The sequence below is a fragment of the Cibotium barometz genome, chromosome 1 (genome assembly GCF_041138505.1).
Source record: "Cibotium barometz isolate CiBa-2024 chromosome 1, ASM4113850v1, whole genome shotgun sequence".
NCBI classification, from domain to species: Eukaryota; Viridiplantae; Streptophyta; class Polypodiopsida; order Cyatheales; family Cibotiaceae; genus Cibotium; species Cibotium barometz.
Window position 1 is genome coordinate 55,945,957 of NC_141046.1, and position 11,229 is coordinate 55,957,185.

At 38.4% G+C, this 11,229-nt stretch overlaps 1 protein-coding gene across 1 annotated transcript; it reads right to left on the reverse strand.

The window, feature by feature from the left end:
- Nucleotides 1-6,166: 6,166 nt before the first annotated feature.
- LOC147642202 (protein DETOXIFICATION 16-like) lies at nt 6,167-10,689 on the reverse strand. Its single transcript, XM_086803689.1, has 8 exons — nt 9,817-10,689; nt 8,382-8,926; nt 8,185-8,271; nt 8,033-8,089; nt 7,643-7,881; nt 7,446-7,564; nt 6,816-6,902; nt 6,167-6,679 (listed from the first exon to the last, which is right to left on the reverse strand). The coding sequence occupies exons 1-8, from the start codon at nt 10,144-10,146 to the stop codon at nt 6,608-6,610; spliced, it is 1,536 nt and encodes a 511-aa protein (XP_086659815.1). The 5' UTR covers nt 10,147-10,689; the 3' UTR covers nt 6,167-6,607.
- Between the last annotated feature and the right edge of the window lie 540 nt (nt 10,690-11,229).

The window sequence follows — 11,229 nt, forward strand, 5'->3', positions numbered from 1 at the left end:
CACCCTACATATAAATGATTAGGCTGTAGTAAGTTGCTTGTTAAAAAACTTCATGTTGAGGGACTAGAGAAATTTAAGGTCAACACACATTTATCTTTTAAAACATCAAGTGCATGTTTGATTGAGATACCAAGACCAGCACAACTAATCCATGTTAAATTAAGATACAAAGGCCAATCCATGTCCGTTTAACATATGAAAGGCTTTGATTGTCATATTATACTATGACTTTGGTTTAGATTTAAAAACCATTTTATCCACTTTTTTTTTGCGACATATCCTTTATACACTTGGTTCCTAGTTCATTGAGGACTAATGATTTCTTAAGATGTGGGCTCAAGGCATGGAAATTAAATCTCCTCATCTAGTAATGATTTAAGTAGAAAAAATGGAAGAGTTGTCAATGCACATGGAGATAATTCCTCAATTGTCACCAAAACTCCCCAACAGAGGTAGGCATGCTAGAAGGAATTCCACTTTCACCTTCCTTGTGTTTGGCCATTCCAAGCGCTAGGGAAATTAGCTAGGAAATAACTTGCTAGTAGCAGGGCATGGGACCCTCCCATCCTCCACCATCAATGAAGTGAAGAAATTAAAACACATCCCCAAAACAATGATGATGGAACATGTTCTCTAAGGGGATTTACTTGAGCTTTACTTGCCATTGTCAAGTTGTAAATATCCACAACATAGGCATGATCAACATGTTCCTTAATCATGCATGCCTCACAAAAATCATTCTTAATCATGCATGCCTAGGAGAAATGAATTTTCCTTGAGATTAGAAGGTTTCAAAAATATATTAATCTCCTCATTCAAAGAACTCCATTTTTACCTGTACAATGAAAGAGATAATTTGATCCTACGTTACAAGACTATAGCTATGCTTTGGAAGCAATTCAAGAAACTGCAAAAGCATTACTTGCTTTCTTACTAAAAAAACACGACTATAGCTATGCAATGGAAGATATAATTTGGTTCTACATTACAAGACTATAGCTGTGCTTTGGAAGCAATTCAAGAAACTACAAAAGCATTACTTGCTTTCTTAGTGAAAAATAATTTATTTGCCATCCATGCATCCATGCAAAGAGGGTAACTATCAATGTGAAGGGCCTTGATCTAGCATGTGTAGATTAGAGGATATCTTTAAGATGTGCATGGTCTCTAACCAATGCAATTAGAAATAAGCTCTCTATTATGATTCACATTCTTAATGTAATTTATTACTTTTTTATTTCTACTATTTATAAGTCAATTTATTATGTGTGTTGAGTTTTTTAGTGTCGTGTTGATGATAAAATTATCTAGTTAATGAAATGGCATGCTTTGTAATGTATGCTGAGTTTCTTAGTGTTATGTTGACAAAATTGATTTGCTTAGTGTTATGGTGATGTTAAAATTATCCAATTAGTGAAATTACAGGTTTTAAATAAAATACAAGTATAGTATTTACCATCCATGTTAAAATTATCCGATTAGTGAAATGTTAAGTTTTAAATAAAATACAAGTATAATAATATTTGTTATCCATGTTCCAAATAGTATATTATAGAGATGTTCTAGATGTTTTGTGCTATGTTTTTTTTAAACGTCTTATAATCCTACACCACACTAGATGTAAAATGCCTATGTATCATGTGGTAACTAGAAAAGACAAAAACGAATTGCCAACAAATGCTAAATTTATTCCACTTGATATTTTAAAGCCTAAATGAACTTGAAATTAAGAGTGATGCTTACCTAAATAGACTATGAAACCTTAAACAGTCTCAAGAGACTTGGGTGACGAGGTGGAAAACTTTACAGTTTCTATATCTACCCTTAGAAAGGTAGTCATATGCTAAATTTATTCCACATGATGGTTTAAATCCCAAAGGAGATCCAAATTAGAATCTGATCCACTTGCATAGTTAACTGAGAATGATTCTTACCTAAACCCTAAATGGTCTTAGTAGACTTGGGTGTGGAGATGGAAGACTTTATGGATTCTATCTCTTCCCTTAGAAAGGTAGTATAAATATCTAGAGATCCTTATGGGGGCCCTTCCCATTTGGTTCAAGATGCTCTAAAGGAACTTGCCTTCACATAAATGTCCAAGATGTAGAACATGTTTGGAGGATGTGAAGCATGCCTTTTGGAGATGTCCTACTATTAGAGTCACGTGGAGCATGGGTGTCATGCTCTAAAGGAACTTGCCTTCACATAAATGTCCAAGATGTAGAACATGTTTGGAGGATGTGAAGCATGCCTTTTGGAGATGTCCTACTATTAGAGTCACGTGGAGCATGGGTGTCATGCCAATTGGGGATGCCCCTACTATCAGAACTATGTGGACCTAGATGAGCAAATGGGTTATGGTTTTCTTAGGGTACAAGGTCTCTTGGTCTCAATGGTTATTGGTGGGGATAAACCATTAGGGTCCCCTATTGAGGAATGCAATGTTAGGATTTTAAGGAATGCTTTACTTTGTGGGGGGGACTCATATCATCTTTAGGGACTTATCTTGTGAGATTTACTTGTCTTTAGGAGTTATGGATTTCAAGTAATGCTTTGCTTTTTTGGGGACTTAGATCTTTAGGGACTGGAAGTCACTTAGATCAAGATTCTTTGCAAAACTAAGTGCACATGTCTAGTTCAATAATCAATGGTTAGGGTGATTCTGGATATGAAGTTCTACTGGATATTGAACATGGAGAGATCACTCTTTTTGGGAAAATTTTATATATGGGGCTTGGGCATCTCCCTTCAACTATGTTTTATCTTTGATATTTAGCTACCAAATATTTCCCTTCTACTATTGTGAGCTACTGCCTTGCTAGATGTTTTTCATTTAGGGTCATATTACTATAGGCCTTTGGTGGCTCATCTTTATCTTGTTAGCAAGGTCTCGCTATATGTATTGATTAGGTGATAGTGCACTTCAATCACTACTAATATATATATATATATATCCCAAATAAAAGAGAATCCAAAGGAGGTCCATGCCTTATATGCTAACAACACAGTTATTTATGTTGTATGCCAATTGAAAAATAGATGTACAATTTTTCATGTGCCATATGCTTAGCGGGTGAATTCCTACCCAATGTTAGATGTTGTATACCATTTGGGGCAAAGTGCTATGTGTGCTAGCTCATAGATGCCAAATTATGTGTGCAAGCTACTACTGATAGATGCCAAATTATGTGTCATGTACATGTGATAAGTGCTAAGTAGGTGCTAGCTAGAAAACTCCTACCTAACATTAGATGCAATATGCTAGTTTTGTCAAAGGATGGGGGGGGTGCAGATGCCAACCAAGCCCTATATGTTCCAACCTAGTGCCCAATGCCTCTCATGTTGCACAGCTACACATCCAACGATAGCTTCCCGTCAAAAGAACGTTCCAAGTAGTACCAATTAAATTTAAAAACTAGTAGCCAAATGTAGTTGTAGTATAACTTGCCAAGTTAAGGCCTAAATGAGCTCCACACTAATCCTTGGTCAACACCACCATGCTAGAAATGAGAAAACTAGCTCGTCTAAGCCAAAACCTCGCACAATGCAATGCCCATAAAATTTTATTTTTATAGGCTCCTCTCCCTCTACACCATGTTTGCCTAGTTACTATAATAGAGTTAAGAAACAAATCGATTTCTATAATTTATTTTTTACTTTGGTGGGGGGTTGATTTTCGCAGACAAACAATTCTGACAAACAATTCTTCAAGAAGTTATAAATTACCTATTGAATCTCAATATAAACCCTCAATTAGCAGAGCAATTCATATCGTGGATAAAGAGCCTACAATATCAATATAGATTACCTATTGAATCTCAATATAAACCCTCAATTAGCAGAGCAATTCATATCGTGGATAAAGAGCCTACAATATCAAATGATGGTGGTGGGGTCACCAAGACCAATAAAGAACTAGCACATAGATGCATTAGGGTTTTTCCCCTGAAATATGATAATTTGGTGACCTTACTGAACACACAGGTACATGATGCACCTCTTACTTTTGGAGAGTTTGGCACAATGTTGGTGGACGAGGAGATGCATTTTAAAGCCATAGATGGTAGTGATGTTGCATTCTCCACAAATGCAAATAAAGGCAAGGGGAAGGGCTCCAGTAACCCCAATTCTTTTTGAGAAGAAGAAAAAATCAAAGGTGACATTATTGGTCATATAGTCAAATTGAAGAAAGCATATGAGAAGAATTTGAAGCCTTTAAAGAAGTCTAGGAACAACCCTAGATGCTTGTGGAAATTGATGAAATCTATGCAAAGGCAAAATATTCCTCCACATCCGATGGTTCATGGATCATCGATAGTGAAGCATGTCGACATATGACTAGTTAAAAGGGCTAGTATAGCTCCCTCAAGCTTGTGGTAGCAATCGGGAACGATGTCAAATAGTTGTCCAATGTCCTTTATGGAGTTAAAATGCTAGAGGATGACGATGGAATGTGTTTTCAAGCAAGCTTTCATTGTTTGTAAGCAAGTTTACAAGCATGTAAGTAACCCTGACAATGGTTAGTTTATTACATGTAGCTTGGTAAAGATTTTCCCAACATACATAGGCATGCCAAGAAGAGTGAATCCTTTTTGTTGATGCAGGCTATGCCTATGATGGAGGTTTGGAAAATTAATTGCTTTATAATATTTAATATTTGATATTTAATTCATCAAACATTTGGTTGTGGTTCTCTTGCTTAACTATTTTAAACATATTCATGAACTTTATATACTGTATAACATTTGGCTGTGGTTCTCTTGCTTAACTATATTAAACATATTCATGGAATTTATAATTAGTTTAAATGGCCTGCAACTTGTACTTTTTGTTTTGCCCATAAATATGTTTAATTGTATTAAATATACTCATGGACTTCATAGTTGGTTTAAATGGCCTACAACTTGTGCTTTTTGTTTTGTAAATTATTTGAGATTTGGTGCTTAAAGTCACATTTTTGGAATGAGAATAGGCTTCGGTGGCTTAGCACATTTATTCATTGGAATTCCAACATACATCTTAAGATAAAATGCAGTGGTGATTGGAGTATGATATGCTTGACTATGTGGTCATATTTTAACCAATATCTACGTATATCTGATTGATTAGTGTTTAATAACCAACATTGTGGCAATTATGTATATTGTATGATTATGTAGTATAGAATATGAAATCTTAGTCAAATTGAATTAGAAAATTCAAGGTCTTGTAGATTGATGTTTGTGATGACATGTGTCATCTTGCTAGATAAAATAAGATGACTATGTAGACTAATTAGAGATTTGTGAGTCCCATATTAACCTAAATAGGTAGAGTATATTAATGCTAGGGTTATTGAGAATCTACATTTCAAGAGCTAAGGTTTGCTAGCAAAGATTATATTGTGGTAAACCATTCAAAGAATCGTCCCAGAGCTGAGTTAGTGTAGTGGTCAAGCTTGTGACTTGTAACCTCTAGGTTATGAGTTCAAGTCCCACTAGGCTCTCTCATGTTATAAAGGGACACCTATGCTCGCTTGATGTGTTTGGTTGCTCGGGCTCTTGCCCCTTGAACACTCGAGTGACTCCTCCTCCTCGGGTGGTGGATCACCCGAGATAGGAGGATCCATACGAGACTCCTCCGTTGTTCCAGCGCTCGACTCATCGCGGTGGTCATGGGGGATGCCTAATTCGTGGCCCTTGCCCGATGGTACGTGGCCCTTGCCCGACCATGATAATTGGCTAATTGTTGGAAGGGGAAATCGACTCCACCCACTTGAGTGGGCCCCGGGTGTGTACGAAAAAAAAAACCATTCAAAGAATCTTGTTAGGTAAAGCTAGGGCTATTACGAATATACATTTCTAGAGCTAGGTGTTGCTAGCAAATATTATTTTGTGGTCAATTTTCAAACCGTGCAAATGAGATAAATCCTCATTAAGCTAGTGTTGAAAAAAGCAAACAAATGTTTTTAAAAAATTGCAAAGTAAATAAACTCCTTTTCTTATGATTGTTGCACTTTTAAAGGACAGGAGATGCAATGGTTTTATACACACACACACACATATTAAGAAGTAAATTGATCAAGTAACCAAATCTTTGATTTTCTCTCATCCACTTCTGTTTGCAAACTTAAGATTTACAAGTCTCTTTGTTGGTACATGGTCATAGAAGCTACAGAAGCTTGATATTGACAAGACATCACATAATGTTAATATATTTCAATCGTTATCAAAATTTCCCTTCAAAATTCAAAATTTTCTCTTCCATGAAAGTCTGAGGCCTGGTTGCTTTTGGAAGCATGAGCTCCACATGATGACACCACAAGTTCTCTCTCTCTCTCTCTCTCTCTCTCTCTCTTCTCACATAGATCACATGGGATTGTCCCTTGTTCGAATCTCACTTCCATCGGATAGATCATATTTGGTCTCTTACGATCATATTTGGTCTCTTTGACATTTTTTAAAAAAAAAACTTCTCTCCCTCAAAATTGATTCCCTGAGCATTTTTTTCTTGAAAATGTGACTGGAAAGTTAATCTTTCATGCATGTGAACCACTTCACTATATGTGAGCTGGTTGCAGACAGCTTCCAGAAAGGCACTGCCTTGCCTTATTTCCCTGTGATGATGCTCACTTATCCGAAATAAGAAGCGGCGTCGCCGCCGATGGAAGAGCATCCACACGAGCTGCGGCCTTCTTAGCCTACATGGTTTTATTACAAACAGGAAAGACAATCCAACCTAAGTCCATGCAGCTTGCATCTGAGGGAAAAGAAACACTTAAGAGATTTTGAGCCACATCATGCATGCCAAAGATGCTTACTTCCACCTTATATTACCTCTTTTTGCCAGTCGGTGAAGTGGGTGATGACAACAAATGCAAGAAACTGAATGAAAGCACCAAGTGTCAACCCCATCCAAAGACCCTGTACATCAGAAAGTGGTCAAATACACATGCATGAGGCAGTCATCTACTAAACATGGTATAAACACATGAAATACATACACTAATCATCTGCAAAACATGGTAAGACCACATGCGAAATACACATACATCAGACACTCGTGTATGAAACACCTAAAGACCCATGCCAAACTGCACATACATAAGGTACTCATCTATGAAATAAGGTAAAACACATGCCAAAATACACATACAGAAGATACTCATCTGTGAAACATGGTAAAAACACATGCCTTGCACACAAAGCACCTATATAAGGTAGTCATTTATGCACCATATATGCCTTGTTGACTCAGGGTGTTATCTATGAAAACATTGGAGCAGTACTCTGAAGTCTCATTGATGATGCAAATGATCCAATTAAATCAACCTCACAATGCATCTCCAATGGCAGATGGTGAATCAGGGATGCCAAAAGCCATTTTCCCTGAGCACAATTGATGACCCATCTTCTCTTGATTAAACATATGGACTTAGAGAAGAAAAGGCTTTGGCAGACACAAACCTTCCCCCCAAAATGGGCTACAAATGCTAGGAGACAACCAGTTGGTAGTCCAGCAACATAAAATGAGCCCAGATTAATGTAAGCCCCAGCTTGTTGCCATCCTGCACCCCTTGCAACCCCTGCAAATGCACAATGACTTTTAAGAGAAAGAAGCAAAATGTTGTACTCTACACTTTTTTAAAGTCAAGCCTGCACACCAGAAAGCACTGCCTGTAGACCATCGAGAGTTGTCGAAATTGCAAGCAAGGGAACAAGGCCTGCTACAGTGTCAACCACCTCTTTCTCGTTGCTATAAACTAGGCCCCATACATTCCGAACTAACAGCAGAACACCTGCAACCAACACAGCTTCTGACAGGGCAAGAAACAATGCAGAATTGACGGCTGCACGGGCTGCTTGTGGATGGCCGGCTCCTAGCTCATTTGACACTCTTGTGCTGAAAAATGTCACAACAGTTTCATTCAGAGATTAAGTGGTTTTGCATCACATTGAGCAATAATGCACATCTGAAATGTCATATACCCATATTAACTTCAGTATCCAAGGCTAAGATAAAAACATAGGTTTAAGAGTTTCCATGCCCTAACCTGGCAGCAGCACCCAGACCGAATGGTAACATAAAAATCAGTGATTCTGTACTCACACTATTTCATTGAAAAGCAGAAAGGGTAGTCAAAATCCAAACTTCAAATGATGCATATAAAACAGTACTGTAGCTTAAATTATGATAATAACTCACCAGATTGAGATTGTTGCAGTTTGAAGCTCTGGATTGGACAAAAGTCCAGAAAGGATGACCAAAACCTCATATGACCACCATTCTAAACTGAGATTGAGACACAAAGACAAGATAAACCCAAGATGAGATGAGGCATTCACTAGAAAAACTGATCTCTCTAGAATGTAAGGATGCAGCAAGCTTAGAATGCACAGTACCATATCATTGCGGCCGAGGGGATTGCTAGTTTGAAGAACCCTTTCAAGTCTTGTAGTGCTTCTAGAGACAAGGGCGCTCGACTCCGTGCACAACTGCGGGAAAATCCCACATAAAGAGCGAGCAGAAGGACATTGATCCAGTAGGAGATACTGTTTGCAACAGCACCCCCAATGAAGCCCAGGCCGGACTTGAAGACCATAAACCAGCAGATGGGCACGTGACAAAGCAATGTAGTCAGAGAAATCAAAAGCAACGGGGACACAAGACTTTGTGCTTGCAGAAACTTGGCAAAGGGCTGGGATGTTGCAGAGGCAAACAAGGTAGGGATCAGCCATACTCCATAGGCTCCTGCTTTGCTTGCAATTTGTGCATTTTGTCCAAGTGCAAGAAGTATGCTCTCAATGTTGGCCCATATAAATGCTAGAGGTATGGAGGTTACATTAAGCACAAATATTGCTCTCTGCATGTAAACCCCCAACTTGTGATACTGCCCTGCTCCATAAGCTTGTCCACATAAAGTCTCCAAAGCACTACCCATTCCCAGCTGCCCTATCATAAATGACAAGTCCCATGTCAGCTCAAATAATGTGCAACAGATAATAAATAGCAAATGTTTCGGGCATTCGTTTGCACAATAGCACCGGTGTTCCTCTTTGCATGCTTAGTTACTTGATTTATGGGGTGTCACAAACAAAATGTCTGAGCTACAAGAGAATAAGGCCCATGTATTCATCAGTATTAACACATACATACCAGGGTAGTTATAATGCAATTCACTAATTAGAAAGAATTGTATATAAAATACATGCATGTATATATGTGCATACACACATGCACATACAAATATACATACAATGCATTCCATGTATCTCCTCTTTAGCAAACAATGTCTACACCAGTGCTGAAATGAAGCCTTCAGAGGGCATCAAAGCCCTTCAAACCTTGCAGAGAAGGCCTCTTAGGTTGCAAAAGAAGACGTGTTTCCTCTAAATTTTACGCAAACATACATAGTTAGTCAACTTTTGAAGGTCAAGCTAGTTTATGGCCTTCGAATTGAAGGTTAGGGTAGGCCTTCGAATTTCAGCCCTGCATTACACACCACTGTTTTAAGAATCAGTAATAAAGTAATCTCTACACATGAGCGCGGTGCCAGCCGAAGGCCAGCAATGCCCTTCACCATGTGGGCCTCCACAGGGATCTCTCTGTTTAGAAGCGACAAACCAACCCGGCATCAATATGTCCATAGGCTACATAAAGGCTTTTCCTATGACTCTTTAGAAAACATAATATCAGTAAGAAGATTGAGTAGATCCCCATTCCAGCACATAACTACAATCTTCCCTTCTAACAAAACTAGTCCTTCTAGCACCATAACAGGAAATCAAACAGCATCCCCTGTCTAAGTTTATGATAAAGGAGATGAAGTTAACATACCACTACACTGAAGCCTGTGACCACTGCAAATGAGTTGGCTATGGAGGCGCCTGAGAGTTCGAGTTCACCGAAATGACCGACAAAGGTGAGCGAAACCAGCTGCAAGCAGAAGCTCAGCAGGTTGCCAATGATGAGGGGCCCAGCCAAAGAGCACTGCATCCTGACCTCTCTCCAGCTTAGGCATGGCTGCAAATTGTCAACAGTAGGAATGTCTTTATGCTGGAAAGAGAACCCAGGGCTGTTATTAGATTCATCCAGCCTGAGCAGATTCTCTTCATCATGCAGAGATGAATATACTCTGTCATCTGCAGAGGAGTGATGCTCCACCATTGCTGAAAGACTCAGGCTTTTGGTGTATAGCTCTGATTTCTGAAGGGTTGTGTACTCAGATAACTTATGGCAAGGGTTACAGTTTTGTATGTAGCTCCTTTTGTGATAGTGAGTCCTGTTGTTAACCGGTTGAACTCTGTGAAATTAAAGGTGGAGTTTTAATTATAAAACAGGTTTATGTGCAGATTTTTTATATAAAAAAAAACCCACCAAGGCAAAATTCTATCCTTATTTTTGTCTGCTTGAGACAAATTGAGAAAAAAATGTGTTTTTTTTTCTTCTGACACTCACTGTGTAGCTACAGCATCCTTAGGGTTGATTTGTTCTTAAGTTTTTCAACTGAAATATAGTATCAGGGTGAAGTACTAGGGCTTTGAAAATCCTAGTAATCTTCTAACCCTATGGCGATTAGCATACACCGATAAAACCCTAATCAAACACTTAAGAACCGTGTTAAAAGTGGCATCAACTCTTTGTTATCGTATGGCAGAACAATGTGGGAAACCCTAATCCCTATCTCTGCGCACTGGTGCGCAGAGCTGCAGAAGGACAAGACGAAGAAGAAGAAGAAGAAGACGACGACGAAACAAGGCGCCAGGCGAAGAGACGGTCACCAGCAGAAGATCCAAAAGCGTAAAAAGATTCTTGGAATTTTGTCTGTTTTCTTCCGTCATAGTCTTGCGCCGCACGCCATCGATTTTCGACAAGTCAACCCCACACAGTCCACATAATAATAATAATAAGGAGAATAATTGTGCCCTATTATGGCCCCCGATCAGTCATAACCTCTATGGGAAGTTCATTATTTTCTTTAGAGATATTTTAATGTTAGTCATAACCTCTATGGGCACGTTCATTATTATTTTTAGAGATATTTTATTTCGAACGTGCTTTTTATTTATATCATTTTCCAAGATTACTGTGTTTAGTCAACTATGTGCGCTTGTATGATATAGTGTCATTTTCCAAGATTAATGTGTTTAATCAACTGTGCACTGCTATGATAAAGTCAGGATTAATGTGTTTGATTGGCTATGTGTCCTTACTAATATTATTTTGGATATAGACGATGATTGAGTGGTG

Excerpts from the sequence above, each read along its gene's own strand:
- LOC147642202 (XM_086803689.1), bottom strand. The coding sequence starts at position 10,146 with ATGGTGGAGCATCACTCCTCTGCAGATGACAGAGTATATTCATCTCTG. Across the intron at positions 8,927-9,816 it reads TCACAGGCTTCAGTGTAGTG|CTGGGAATGGGTAGTGCTTT; the intron begins GTATGTTAACTT and ends ATGATAGGGCAG. Across the intron at positions 7,565-7,642 it reads TCTACAGGCAGTGCTTTCTG|GGGTTGCAAGGGGTGCAGGA; the intron begins GTGTGCAGGCTT and ends GTGCATTTGCAG.